This window comes from Cnephaeus nilssonii, assembly GCF_951640355.1.
Source record: "Cnephaeus nilssonii genome assembly, chromosome: 3".
NCBI lineage: Eukaryota > Metazoa > Chordata > Mammalia > Chiroptera > Vespertilionidae > Cnephaeus > Cnephaeus nilssonii.
Genome location: NC_137074.1, coordinates 57798398 through 57813978, shown reverse-complemented (window position 1 = coordinate 57813978; position 15581 = coordinate 57798398). Strand labels below are relative to the sequence as shown.

General features: G+C 39.8%; 1 protein-coding gene across 9 annotated transcripts in view; it reads right to left on the bottom strand.

Moving 5' to 3' along the window:
- The window catches only part of POLQ (DNA polymerase theta), a 103723-nt gene extending 89081 nt beyond the window's left edge, over positions 1-14642 (bottom strand). For 8 of the 9 annotated variants that reach the window (XM_079766685.1, XM_079766686.1, XM_079766687.1 and 5 more), the window contains exons 1-7: positions 14354-14642; positions 13465-13644; positions 11574-11704; positions 9402-9558; positions 7480-7588; positions 3467-3686; positions 790-937 (exon numbers count right to left, since the gene is read on the bottom strand). In XM_079766685.1, coding sequence (XP_079622811.1) covers positions 790-937; positions 3467-3686; positions 7480-7588; positions 9402-9558; positions 11574-11704; positions 13465-13644; positions 14354-14531 — 1123 coding nt within the window. In that variant the 5' untranslated portion in view covers positions 14532-14642. The other variant, XM_079766689.1, reaches the window with a different exon arrangement.
- Between the last annotated feature and the right edge of the window lie 939 nt (positions 14643-15581).

Here is a 15581-nt window from a genome sequence, read left to right as displayed (position 1 = left end):
CCGAGGCTCAAGTCCAAGCACTAGTATTTGGGAACCACTGCTATAAATCAAAATAAAAGAACCTCAAGCAAAGAATATAATAATTTTTCTGGTTCTTAAGGAATATAAGTTACCATGGTACAACATAAGGAATATATGTAGATTGTAAGTTGGCAGAGTACAGAAAGTATCAATTAAGAGAGAACTAGAAAAGACAATATAATGTTGGACCAGAACCTACTCAATATAAACTTCAGGTGAAGTTTACTCGTTGAAACTTAGCTTGAGATATCTATCACCCATCCTCATGATGCCACTGGCGTAATGAAGTCATAAAATATTCTAATATCCTATGACTAGAACTGGTCTCTGTCATTCTTACACATATCTTGGACCTCAAGGGACCATAGGGTAGTAAAATAAAAAATATATACTAATGGTTATAGCAATACATTCAGTAATAAAAAAAGAATAAACTGATAAATGTAACAATCTAGATGAATCTTTAAAATACCTTGCTGAGTGAAAGAAGTCACACACAAAAAAGATACATACATACTATACGACTTCATTTATATGAAATTCTTACAAAAGGCACAACTATGTGGAATAACAGAAGCAGATCAGTGGTTGCCTGGGGCTGGTGATAGAAATAGCAAAAAAGAAAAAAAAAAATTTAGGGTGATAAAAATGTTCCATATGTTGATTATAGTGGTGTTAAACAGGTACATACAGTACATGTGTTAACATTGATTAAATTATACACTTCAGCACAGCCAGCATGGCTCGGTGATTCAATTAGTAACTTACCTTCAGCTTGATGGTGTAGATTGTAAAATTCATGAGCAATGTTGTCTGCCAGCTTCTCACACCATTTCTTTGATGGACAGAAAAGTAATACTGAATGGTTTTCACGAATGGTCTCATAACATAAACTAACCACATGGTCCTCATCTCCCTAAGGAAGAAAAAGAAATAGCCACTCTAGTGGTATTTTCAAAACATTCTCACATCAATTTAAAGTCACTCATTTTGTTTGCTTCATGGGGAATTGTTTTCTACTCAAAGGCATAATAAAAATCAGTTACAAAGTCAGTAACAAAACAAGAAGAAGAAAAGAAATAAACCTCCTTATGATTCAAGGTGAGAAGAAAATAGTTTCTATTCACTTAACTAATAGTTATTGACCTCCAACCCTCAGACAATGAGGATATAATGGTGAGCAAGAAGAAGTCAAAGTCCTATCTTCAAGGGGTTTAGGTTTCGCTGGGGAAACATTAAAGTACTAAACAAGTAAATGTAAAATACACTCATAATATATACTATAAAAGAGTTTTATGTGTGTTTTGAGGCCTCATACTTGACATAAATTTGACAGAAAGATCTAAAAGAAAGGTTTCCCTGAGAAAATAATGATTGAGCTGAGATGTGAAGGAGGGAGGCATTAGTGTAATCAAAGGTAAGTGAGGGACAGGAAAAACATTTCAGGCAGAACAAAGAGCAGATGTGAAAGCTCAGTGGTGACTCAGTGAGTTCTCAAAACTGGAAGGTCAGTGTGTATAACTGAATTAATTCATCCATCCATTCACTCACTAAACAAATATTTACTATATGCCAGATACTGTTCTCGCAATGAAGATGGAGAACAAAGCAGGGGAAAAAAGCTCTGCCCTCAGAGTGTTTCTACTCCAATAAGAAGAGATAGATAATAACAAAAACAAGACAGGTAAAACACTTAGTATACAGACAGTCCTCGGGTTATGTCTGACTTGATGTACGTCTTTTTGTGGTTATTTCGCCAACTCCCATTTATTTATAAAAGAAAAAAAATATTTCGAAGTATTTACATATGTGCTTTATGCTTTTTATTATTTATTTACCACAAGTAAGGGTCAGGAATTGTTATCTTTCTTTAAATGTTTTTTTACTGTTTCACTTCATTACAGCTGTGTAGGTAGGTGCTTATGTAGGTGGATTCTGACTTACGGCGAAAATCGTAGGAACGGATCTCCGATGTAACCCCAGGACCTACTGTATTCAATTTTGAAAAGTGCTAAGAAAAAAAATAAAACAGGGAAAATAGGAACCAGGAAGAGGAGGTCACTGTAGTTGAGATAAGGTGGCCAGGGGGCCTAAGAACATGACATTTGAGTAAAGGTCCAAAGGTGAAGAGTAAACTATACTGCTGCCTGGTGGGAAAGCATTCCAGACAAAGAGAACCTGAGCTGGGAGATTCTTGGCATATTATTGAACAGCAATGAGGCTATGGAGGGAGTCAGAAGAAATATAGATGAGATTAGAGCACTAAGAGGGTGGGGGCAGATAATGTGGGCCTTGTAGGCTACTATGAAGACATTGGCTTTCATTCTAAATGAAACAGGGAACCATCACAAGTTTTTTAGCAGACTGCTCTCATATTTGATGTTCATTTTAAATAGATCACTTGCTCCTGGTTTAAGCATAGATAGAAGGGGACCAGGTAGAAGGAAGCAGAGAGCAATTAGGAGGTTATTTCAATAATTCAGGTAAGAGTTGAAAGTAATTAAAAAATGATAGAGGCACAGACATGGTAATAGAAGAAAAAGATTAACAGAGGAGCAAATGAATGTTTACATATATAATTATTGAGGTAACCAAGGCATAGTCAAGTGAAATTTAGCATACAGAGCAAAGCAACTGAGATTCCATACCAGGCATGCAGAGGCTACAAATGCATACCTACAAATGAAATCGATGTCAAAAGAGAGATAGTATTAATTACAAATAGTGCTGCTGACACATGAATTTAGTCCTGATCCCAGCATGAAACCTACCCTTTGCTGGTTCAATTATCAGAGACACAGCTCTGCATAAAAATAGAAGATGCCTCATTTCACAGATGGTGAATAAGTTCTCTAACCTCAGGATTGAAGAATCAGGCTTTGCCTGGCCAGTGTCACTCCATGGTTGAGTGTTGACCCAGGAACCAAGAGGTCACCAGTTCAATTCCTGATCAGGGCACATGCCCAGTAGGGGGTAGACAGGAGGCACCTGATAGATGAGGTTTCTCTCTCATTGATGTTTCTGTCTCTCTATCCCTCTCCCTTCCTCTCTCTAAAAATCAATAAAAACATTTTTTTTTAAAGAATCAGGCTTAGAAAACTACTGTGAATTAAAACTTTTTAAGTGTATTTAGAGGTGTAGGAAGGAATTTATCAAGCACTTTCTAGACGCTAGACAATTTTTAAAAAATCCTATTTCATTCTTATAATACTAAAATATTATATCTCATTTTATGCATGAAGACACTACATTCAGAGAGCTTTTGTGATTCAACTAATATCACAGCCATATCAAGATCAATTAAGTAACAGAGGAAGGTCTGTCTGATGACAAAAATGACATTTTTTTCCACTCTACTATATATTTAACCTACCACTTAACAAAAGTTTAATTTTCGACATTAGTGTTTAGTACTGGTGGTAGTGAAGTAAAAATACTGATTAACCTTCACTTGTAGCATGGGTTGAAATTCCCTCACAAGCTTCATTGAAGAGTCATATATGGAATTTCCAATTTTTACTGATTCCACCAGTGGTACAGGACGAAAGTCAGTGTGGTAGAGTTCAGCATTCAACCAGGAAGCCACAAGCTCCAAATTGGGAAGAGTAGCACTCATGCCTACGATCTGCACAGCAGAAGACAGAGGATTGGCTAAATCTGCTTGGCTGTGAAAAACAAATGAAATCAATGTCAAAAGATACATAGTATTAATTATAAATAGTGCTCCCAACAACATTTTTGGTCATGTCCCTTGGTGCACACATGCATACATTTCTTTAGGGTATACCTAGGAGCAAAATTACTGGGTCATAGATGATCTTCAGTTTTCTTAATGTCCAACTATTCTCCAAAGAGACAGTACCAAAGCGTTAGCCATTTTGGAGTGCATGGTAATGTCTCTTTGAAGAGGTAATTTACATTCCTTTGAATGCTAATCAGTTTAAACTGGACAGGATCCTACCATCTTGCACATTTTGTCATTCCTTACCAAATTCTCAATTCTTCTAATTTCCTCCATTATCTAGATACAACTAATGTTTCTTTTTTTTCCTTTTTATTGAATTTATTGGGGTAACATTGGCTAACAAAATTATACAAGTTTCAGATGCACAATTCTACAACACATCACCTGTACACTGTATTGTGTGTTCATTACTCCAAGTTAAGAGAATAAATTTAAACTAGTGGCCCAGTGCTGAGAGGGGGTGTCCCTCAGCCCAGCCTGCACCCTCTCTAATCTGGGACCCCTTGAGGGATGTCTGACTGCCGGTTTAGGCCCAATCCCACAGGTTTAGGCGCCCCCCGCCAGCCTGATCACCCCCAATGCCCCCCCCACCGGCCTGATCACCCCCAACTGCCCTCCCCTCTTGGCCCCTAACCGCCTCTACCATGGCCCTTCCACCATGGCTTTGTCCAGAAGAACATCCGGAAGTTCTCCTGGAAGGTCTCCCAGTATAATTAGCATATTACCCTTTTATTAGTATAGATAGAGGCCTGGTGCATGGGTGGGGGCAGGCTGGTTTGCCCTGAAGGGTGTCTGGATCAGGGTGGGGGTTCCCTTGGGGGGCGGGGCAGCCTGGGAGAGGGGCCTGTGGTGGTTTTCAGGCCAGCCATGCCCCCATTGGGGTGGGGATCCCCACTGGGGACAGTGCCAGCCTGGGCGAGGGGCTGGGGCAGTTTGCAGGCCAGCCATGCCCCCATGGGGTGAGGGGCTGAGGGCTGTTTTCAGGCTGGCCACTACCCCTTCAGGATGGGGGTCCCCACTGGGATGCCTGGCCAGCCCCTGGGTGAGGGGCTGATGGCTGTTTGCAGGCTGGCCATACCCCCCAGTGGGGACCCTCACCCCGATGGTGGCATGGCCAGCCTGGGTGAAGGGCTGAGGGCTGTTTGCAGGCCCCTCCCTTGGCAGCCGGACCAGGCAACCCAAGCCTCCCGTGCTCTGGACTGCTCTGTGGCCACCGCCCACAGGTCCCTCCTTCAGCGGCCAGCAAGGGCAGGCAGGAAGCTTGGCTTCCTCCATTGCCGGGGGCGACCCAAGCCTCCCTCCTGCTCTGGCTGGCTCCGTGGCCGCCACCATCTTTGCCCTGCTAATTTGCATATTCCATCCTGATTGGCTGTGGGCATTGCGGAGTGACAGTCAATTACCATGTTTCTCTCTTATTACTATAGATACCTTAAATCCTTTAAAATATGTTGCTTTAAGGACCAGCACATGGTAAATTTTTTGGTAAATGTTCCATGTGTAACTGAAAAAAACATGTTTCTCCTTTTATTTGTAAGTTGTTCTACATTCATCCATTTAGTCAAATTTGCTAATTGTATTAGTTATATCCCTACTGATTTACAGTACTACAAGAGATATGTTAAAATCTCTCTACACTGAGCCCTGGCCAGTGTGGCTCATTTGGCTGGGCATCATCCCATGCACCAGAAGGTTGCTGGTTCAATTCCCAATCAGGGCATATGTCCCGGTTTTGGGCTCAATCCCCAGTGGGGGTATGCGAGAGGCAGCCAGTCAATGTTTCTGCCTCTCCCTTCCTCTCTTTCTAAGGAAAGAAATAAAATTAAAAAAACCTTAGCACAGCCAGTGTGGCTAAGTGGGTGAGCATCAACCCATGAGCCAGAAGCTCACAATTCGATTCTCAGTCAGGGCACATGCCCAGGTTGTGGGCTTGGTTCCCAGTGAGGAGCTTACAGGAGGCAGCCAATTGATGATTCTCTCTCATCATGGATGTTTCTCCCTCTCTCTGAAATCAATAAAAATAAAAATCTTAAATTGAAAAAAAAAAAATCTCTCTAAAATGAGAAGAGCTCCCAGATGGAAAGAATCTATTGAGTATCCAGCACATGAGTGAAAATAAACCAACACCAAGACACATCAATATGAAATTTCACAACACTGAGGAAGAAAAGGAGTTACTAAAAACTCAGAGAAAATGAAAATATTTATACAAAGGATAAAGGATAAGCATGACATTGAATTTCTCAATAGTTATGAGAAAACAATGTCTTAAAAACTCTAATTTTTTTAAACCTTGACTTTTTAAAAATTAATTCTTTATTATTGAAAGTATTACATGTCTCCTTTTAAACCTTGACTTTCATACCTGGACAATCTATGAAATAACTGTAAGGCATTTTCAGACATGCAATTTTTTTTTAAATTTATACCCACAATAGCTTGTACTCTGAAATAAAGTGAAACCTCCTGAAAGATGTCCCCACCAAAATGAGGAAGTAAATCAAGAGAAAAAGCCAGGTACCCCAAAAAAGGGGGCTCTAACTCAAGCAAAAAGCCATGGGAATGGTCCCACTGGTATGACTCAGTTGGAGCATCGTCCAGTACACTGAAATATCGTGGGCTTGATTCCCAGTAGGTTAGGGCGCATACCCAGGACAAACTGAGGTGCATACGGATCGATATAAATCCATGTTTCTCTCTTTCTCCCTCTCTCTTCCTCTCTTTCTAGAATCAATAAAAGCACATCCTCGGGTGAAGGTTAAAAAAAAAAGAGAGAGCTAGATCTTCATTTTCCATATAAGAAGTCCACATATAATGTTAAAACTAAAAACTCAAGTAGCTGCATTTAGAGATACCACTGTAAATACAATTTGTAGAAAGTTGTAAGAATTGAAACTAGTTGCTTCTGAGAAGTGGGGGAGAAAAAAATGTTACTTTTAAAAATTAGCCTTGACTGGCCCTGGCAGGGTAGCTCAGTTGGTTAGAACATCGTCCAATACACCAAGGTTGCAGGTTTGATCTTCCATCAGGGCACATATAAGAAGCAACCAATGAATGCATAAATAAGTGGAACAACAAAATGATGTTTCTTTCTTTTTCTCTCTCTTCCCCCTCCCTCCCTTCCTCTGTCTCTCAAATCAAATTTTTTAAAAGTACAAATTAGCCTTGACTACTTAAGTAAGATATGTGTGTAACTAAAAAATACAAAAACTGGATTTAAAAAATTCTATCATACTCTTAGTCTCATGGAGTTCAGCGGTGAGTGTAACTCTCGTCTCTGGTTCCTTTCAGCGGGGAGGTCACCCAGCTGGCCAGGGTGGGGCTGGGCTCACCTTGCTTCCCCTCAAGCTTTGCTGCCACAAACTCCTCTATTCCCTGAGGCCAGAACAGAGAAGTAGAGCAGCCCCTGGCAACCCGGGGAGCGGGCAGCCCTGCCCATCCCAGAGCCATGCAAGGCACAGAAGAAAATAATAATAATAATAATAATTCTATCACAAAAGTGGTAAGCAGTCAGAAATTAAGAATGTTTACAAAATAATCTAAAATATTTCTCATCCTTAAGTAGTTATTTGGAACAAAAATGAACTACTATGAGTTCGTACTAAATAAATACTACTCTCCTTTAATTTATGTAACTCAAACTTATTATGAACTTTTGCAGACACTTTCTCAACATTGTTTAGAATCTCAGGAATATAGTTATTTCAGATACTCACCGAGATACTGATTTCTGAGTAATATAGCAAATCTTGGTCAGCAAAAGTTCCAGCAGATACCCTCGGTGAGAGTCTCCCAGCATATGCAATTCATCCACAACCACAATTCCTAAAGAGATTTTCCAGATACTAGCTTTTACAGAATTCCATAAGTCCAAGAAGAATTTTAAAGGCTCAATATCTTATATCAGTAGCTATGATTCAATATATTACTGGTCATACAAATTTCTAATCATAAAACAAAAATCAGATTCTACATAATGGATAAATCTTTTTTTAAATATATTTTTTATTGTTGATAGTACCACAGATATCTCCCATTTTCCCCCCTTCACCCTCCTCCTCCTATCCCTTACCCTCCCTCCCAGGTGGATAATTCTTTTTTTTTTTTATTATAATTATTTTCTAAGACATTTTGGGTATCATAAGTGCTCCTACTACAATGTATTCTGGATCTAAAAAATCAATGATTAGCTAAACTCAGGGCTAAATTAGGAAACACTGCCTCTTATTACTCAGATACTTTTTAATTGATAACCTTGTAGAAATTTATGTACAATGAGATATCAAAGACATCTATGATAGCTAGTCAGGGTATTAACTTTTATATGGGAAAACAACCAGGGCAATCATAATGATGTTAGAAAGTGACTTAGAAAAACAGAATCAGATCAAGAAAGAAATGATTTTTTTAAGGGATATTTCTGTTTGATTGTGGTAGATGAATGAGACACCCTATTACCAAACATAAATAGGGTCATAAACCCCTTCTCTACTGCTTGGAGAATCAAACTAGTCTTTGCAATTGAAATAATGCTGAAGAATTACTGAAAATTTAGTATCAACAAATGCCTTCTTCAGATAAACGGTTTCATAACATCATAGTTTCCACACGTACTGGTATCCCCTCCCAACAAACCCTCCTCACCAAAATCAAGATCTTTCAGACCATTTCCTGACACATGGTGCTCCTTTTCCTCATCAGTAAGCTATCTCCAAATTATACTGTATGATGAGTTATTTCAGTATTTATTCATTCATTCATTCATCCAAAGGTTTTATGCTACCTCGTGTGCCAGGCATTGTGCTAGGCATATTGCCAGGCATATTGGCTATAACACTTAATAAAATTCTATTGCAATCCCTCAAGATATTTAAAGTCCAATGGGGTGACAAGAAATGACAATTCCGACACAAACTGATAAATGTGATTTTTTTCCAAACTTTATAAGAGCCCAAGTCTTACTAATCTCTGATTTCACTTCCCACCTCTACCCTAATACAACTTTATCATTTAAATTCACCAAAATCTCAAGAAGTAGCTGATATTCTTATTGCTTCTCTTGCTACTACAATAATTCTCTTCCTGTTACTACCTCAACATAGGGGCCTTTCCTAAGTGGTATAAAAAAAACAAAAAACATTAAGGTAGAAAATCTTCCCAGAGTCACAAGATCAAACACAATGTCAGTTTCTGTAGCTCTCTACCATTTCTCTGCTAAAAGGTAGCCTCTGAGTACAGGCCTAATCTAGATACCATAGCACCAGAATATAATGAATATACATACACACTAATTGCATAGATGGCAGATCCAGCCCCAGCATGCTTCCTTCTATTGCAGGTAAAGTTTAGACAGGAAAGAAGCAATGAGAAAAGACTTGAGGGCTCAAGGATATCCTCTATGTTTTGTAAAGGGCAAAAATATAAGGAAGTGGAGTCAATAACAGCAGCAAAACACAAAACATTTTCCCCCACCCCCATCTGTAATGTTGCTAACATTACAAATGCCAATACTCACCTCCAGAAGCAGATGATAGACAGTAGAAGAAAACATGGGACATAAAAGACATCACAACAGCTCCACTCCATTCCACCAAAAAATAACAATATAAAGTATTTGCTTATTTCCTAATTTTCTTACCTAATAGATCCATCTTATTTTCTTCTATGAGGCGATTGATCAGACCATTGGCTCTCTCAATTGTGCAGACAGCAATATCCAAGGAAGAGAAATGCCCTTTTGGAGAAGTACTGCCCATATAACCATCTACTTTTATCCCTACTTCCTGAAAAAGACTCTGAATTGAGTAAGAAGAAACAATACCGGTGAAAATATTTTATATTCATGATTTGTAAATTGATTCTATTCCAGATCATAGACATAAGTATCTAACATTAAGTATTTATCAGATTACTGTTAGTTTTTCCTGGACAGGACACACTCGTTCTTTCTACAATCATATACTTTAAAAATGAAGTTTAGAATTGGTAAAACTCTATAGAGTCAAATAAAATTAAGTATGCCATTTTAATGACAGCATTTTATAATCAAAGCAGTCCTAAGAACTATTTATAGAAATTAAAATAGGAGAAAAACTACGTTACGCACTAACAAGAAACTAGCTCTTTCTTTAATGCTAATGTAACACTTTAAGAAACAAATTAATCCCACTAATTTTTATATAATGGAATAAAAGTTTTCAAAATTCAAATGCAGTGGGACTTTCATGTTTTGTTTTGTTTTGTTTTTAGTTTAACTTTTAACTAACATACCTTCTTAATAATAAGGATCCTTTCATCATTTTGTTACTTTGGTCTAAGTTGAGAGGATGTTACCATGTAGGACCAGCTTTGTTGGCTATTTGGCCTCTGAAATAACTGTTAAAAAGATTTATAGAACCATAGAACTTTAGAGCTTTTCATTCAGTAAAATATTTCTGAGTGTTTACTTGAGTTAACCCACAGTACTTGGGTTAACATCTTTATTTAACCAGTGAAAAAAAACTGAGGCCCAACAAATTATGTGCCTGGCCTGAAGACATAGTTAGTGGCAAAACTGGGACTAGAACCCAGATTTTTTGGATTACCAGTACAATAATCTTGCCATTCCAACAGCATATTTTTTTCACAGTCATGGGGGGCGGGGGGGTGGAGGTAGTAGAGGGCATAGAGGGGATAAACGGTGATGGAGCCCTGGCAGGTTTGGCTCAGTGGATAGAGCGTCGGCCTGCGGACTGAAAAGTCCCAGGTTCGTTTCCGGTCAAGGGCATGTACCTTGGTTGCGGGCACATCCCCAGTAGTAGGTGTGCAGGAGGCAGCTGATCGACATTTCTCTCTCATCGATATGTTTCTAACTCTCTATCCCTCTCCCTTCCTCTCTATAAAAAAAATCAATAAAATAGCTTACCTAATAAAAGAGAAACATGCAAATTAACCATCACTCCTCTACGCCCACAGCCAATCAGAGTGAATATGCAAATTAACCCAACAAAGATGGAGGTTAATTTGCATATGCAGGTGCAGAGCGGTGTGAAGCCAGCTATGAGGGGAAGAGGGGCAGCGGAGGGAGCTACTGGAGTGGTGCTCCAGACAGAAGCGAGGACTTGCTTGCTCAGGGCAGCTGGGGAGCGGGGACTTGCTGGCTCCCGGGCGGCTGGGAGTGAAGCCAGGGGCCTATTCTTGCACGAATATCGTGCAACGGGCCTCTAGTATATATATTAAAAAAAAAGGTGATTGGAAAAAATTAATTTAAATTAATGTAAAAAATAATTTATTCTATTTAATGAAACACTGTATTTGTAAAAATGCCCTTAAAAATCAGTGATCATCAAACAAATGAAAAATGTTGTTATTTATTTTTGCAGAACAAAAGAACAGATCACAGGCCTGGAACTTTACCTAAGCACTAATAAATCTTGTTCTTCATCCCCTAAATGTTCCCAAATGACCCCTCAGATAGGATGAAATATGCTTCCTTAAACATTCTTTCCTTTCCATCCTTCAGTCTAGTCCTACTATTCAGTTAAAATGCTGATTCTTAATTTGCATGTTTATATGCTAGTGGTATTCTATTTACTTCCTGAGGAAAAGTTTATCAATTTTAACAGTGTTCAGCAATTACTCTTAATTTGATGGCCCATTCTCCTTCATGCAAGTTTCCCTTCATAAATGGCCAATACTTAAAGTTACATTGGGATGCAATAAAATAAACTTTATTTTCCACTTGCTTTTATAATTCAGTTTCAAATGAGTAAAGCCATGGTTGCCAATAACAGGCGTAATCACAATTCCAAACTTAGTACAAGAACATTACCTGGAGATAGTATTTCTTCTCTTTAGCCACAGAGACAAAAGGCAGAATAAACAAAGCTTTCTTCCGCATTTCCAAAACCCGCTTCAAAATAAGTAATTCAGCAACAAGAGTCTTCCCAGCACTTGTAGGAGCTAAAACGTGTTATTCCACAAGGTTATCACAAAAAGAAAAAATATTTTATATACTGCATTAAAAAAATGTTTTAAACCATATCCACTAACTACAGAGCTTAAGACTATCTACCATTAAGGCCCAACAAGCATTTGAAACCTTTATATCCTTAAATGCCCCTGACTTTAAACTAGCTCTCTGAAATCTCACACTTAAAATAGAGAATTATGAAACAACTCTTTATATCAACAATAAATGGTAAATATTATTGAGTACCTAGTTTGTACTTAAGCATCCTTTCCTTTGAGTACTGAATGGCTAAAAGCCCTTCCTTGGGAAAGCAGATGAACAACTTTTATATACGGCGATAGGAACTATGATATAATTTTAGTGAGAGGAGCTGTAAGGAAGTTTATGAAAAGGAAACAACTTATGAGAAGGAAGGGAAGAAGGGAAGAGGCAAGGAATGCCAGGCAGAAAAAACAGTACGTGCAAACACCTGGAGGAAAGCCTGGCATGTTCAGATGACAAGAAGTTATTTAGTAAGCCTGAAATATAAAACAAGTAGGGAGTGAAAACAGAGCTGTGAATGTGCCACACGAAAAAGAGCTTTATAACCCCATCATAAAAGGAATTTAGAATTTATTCTGAAAGCAATTCAGAGCAACCATGAGTTTTATGAAAAGGAGTGACAAGATCATATTTGTACTCTTATGGGGATCACTTTGGCTGCAGAAGCAGAGCAAGACCAGAGAGAGAAAAATAAACTAGTTATAAGGCTATTGCATAATCTAGAAGAAAGATAATAGTGAGCACAATCTAGAAAAGAGATAATAGAAGAAAGATAGTAAACGAGGTAATGGACCTAGGAACAGAAAGTAGTCAGAATCAAGTTATTGGAGGTCATAGACATTGGACATAGTGGTTAATTGACATGGATTGGTGACCAGAGTTATGAAGACACCCAAATTTTGGTTTTTAGCAACTGAAATGATCAGGCCATTCAACCACTACCACAAATTCAAAATGTGCCAAAAACTGTTCTAAGTGCTCTCTCATGCTCTCTCTCTCTCTCTAGTGATTTGCAAGGTTACATGGCCAATACATGGTAGAGACAGTTTTCAAACCCAACCAGTCTGACTCCACAGCCTGAAATTATATCTACTGATAAGTTATCTACTCTTGGCAGCCATAACAAAAAATCTGATGACTCACAATTTCAGAGAACTAAGGAAGTACATCTTACCAATTAATGAGTTTCTAAAGTCAGTATAGTAAGTTCCTCACCCTACACAGAGTGCAGTTGACCTGTCCACCTCGCCCGTTAAAAACATGTATGTCAGAGTTGCCCTTGAAAGCCCATATAAATTTCCTATAAGGTGTATTACATATGGTTTTATGTATTCAATCCTGTACAAACAGGTCAATTTATAAACATATAATTTATAATGTGCATACACTGAAAAGCAACTGAGACTGGAGGAAGAACACATTGCACATTTTCTCTGGGACGTAAGTTTGTTGAGAGGAATGGCAAGCAGAATAGCTCTTTAAGTTGTCTTTTTTTTTCCCTTCCCCCAACCCAGCCATAAAATGGATTTTGCATAATTTAAATACGCATATGAGACTCCACTTTTCATATATACTTTAAGATTTTCCCTAGTTATAAAGCACTGTCTCAACCACCTTTTTAAAAAAAACCATAACTACCTCAATAGAGTATTCTTCACTTTCATAATGTCTTTAAAATAAAGAAATCAATTTGCACAAATTTAAATACCTGAATAGACTAAATTCTTTCCTTCCAGAACTTCTCCAAGCAAAAGACACTCTGCCTGCCATTTAAACATCTTTTTTACACCGAAATTGTGATATTTCTCCAGAACCGCTGTAGGAAGTCCCCAATTTGCCAACAGCAGCTTGTCTATTTGATCATCAGGAACTGTTTGCTTGCATTCCCCTTTCAGGAAAAAAGAAAAAGTTAACGAAGAGTTGGGTTTAACCCTTTGCACTCGCTTGCTTTTTTCTCGATTCCTTTATTCTACTCGGGATTTAATTTTTTAAATACCCCAGATTTTACAAAGCGCGGCAGTAGAATAAAAAACTGGAGTTTCTTTTCATACAAACTTATTTATTTGGATTTTTTTATATTTCAAATTATTGATACATTCAAAGGGTAATTTGAATCTCGATGCTAACCGTGTCGAGTCACACTCGACATCCGAGTGTAAAAGGTTAATTTAACAGATGACACCAGTGGTGAGCCCTCCACTGTACTTTGGAATTCCTGCGTTGGGATGAAGCTATATAACGCACACCTGCCAGAAAGCACGTCCAATGTAAGGATCTGTAAGGAGTACTGGGCACTTTTAGGAGCGAGCCCTCTCCTAAAAGGTGACGAGATGTGGCCATCCCTGAAGCTGTTTCTGTAAAGGCTTCAGGGATGGCCCAGAAAACACTTGAATGTTACTACCACGCGGTCGCTGAAAGCACGCCCTTGTCTGAACAGAAAGTGACCTGCCACACCGGCCCCGAGTCACAAACTGAGAAGATGACTAGGAACCTAGTAGATCGTGCACACAAGCAAGCTCCTCGCAGGGCGGGCACCTCCCTACACATGGCGCAGCTGACCTGTCCACCTCGCCCCTGTCCCAGAGGCCCGGGAGTACCTGCTGCTGCGGCCCCGGGGCGGCCACTGTCCTTCCAGCTGCGCCCCAGGCCGGGCGGCGGGCTCAGCACCGGCCCCGAGGGCAGCAGGCGGCTGTCACTGCGGTCAGCGCTGCTTCCCAAGGAGTCCGAGTCCGATGTCGAACGCCGCCGTTTCCCGCCCCGGCGCGGAAGACTCATCGCGAACTCCTCTCGGCAGCTCAGGGGCAGCCACCGTCCCAGCGCCCTCCCCTTCGGGAGAAACCCGGCCCAGTGACAGGTGTGCCGGTCATCTTCCCGCCGGGCCTTCAAACTCAGCCTCCCAGCCCGCCCCGGAACCATAGAGTTCTCAGTAATGAGAGTAACCTGAGCACCATAGAGTCGCGGGGAGGGAGCGGCTCTCGCGGGTGCCTCAGACCTCCCGCCTCCGTGGTTGGCTAGTGTGGGTTAGAAGAGGCGGGGAAAAGACTTCGCGTGTGTAATCTGCATTTATAATCGGACTGGCTAAGCGTTATGTTTTCGTCCATTTCGTTTGAATAGCAAGGTTTACTAACTTCATAAAATGAGCTGCCCATAATAGGTAGGTCAAGGGAAGTAAGTCCTCTTAACACATTGGTATACATATTTTTAAATCATTATACATTATGTGTGCAAAACATACAAATAAAACCCAAGATTTCTAATGGAGTGGAATCTGCTCATCTCTCCTAGCGTATGATGGCAGGGCAGAGGCTATTTCTTTGCACAATGCCACTGTATCCATCGCACACTGGGTACAACGTGATGGGGAGTTGAGGACTGTTGGCGAATAAACCCCTTAGATGGCTCTATGAACGCTGCAAGTGTGGACGAAAGGGGCCACATGCTGACCTGACAAGCTCAGGGGAGGCCTGCATGGCAGTCTTGCAAACTCAGAGACCTAAGGGAACCACAAAGGATGGTCTGAAATTAACCTTTAACTAAACGCAATTATGGTGGGCAGTTACATCCTAGGCCGGTATCTTTACTGACAAGGTCAAACTTTACCTTAACTGAGCCTATCTGTCTTTTTGCATCTATGATAACATACCCTTGAAATGTCTGGGTAACTTGTAACTTCCCTTTTTCTGGAGCCCCTGGGACACAATCAAATGTGGTGGGCGCCAGGAAAAATACCACAAATTCCTTCATTATCATGGTAATTGTTCCTGCACCCACCTAAGTATGTGTCCATCATTTTACTTTTTATCCAATCCCAGGCGTTCTCCCCCC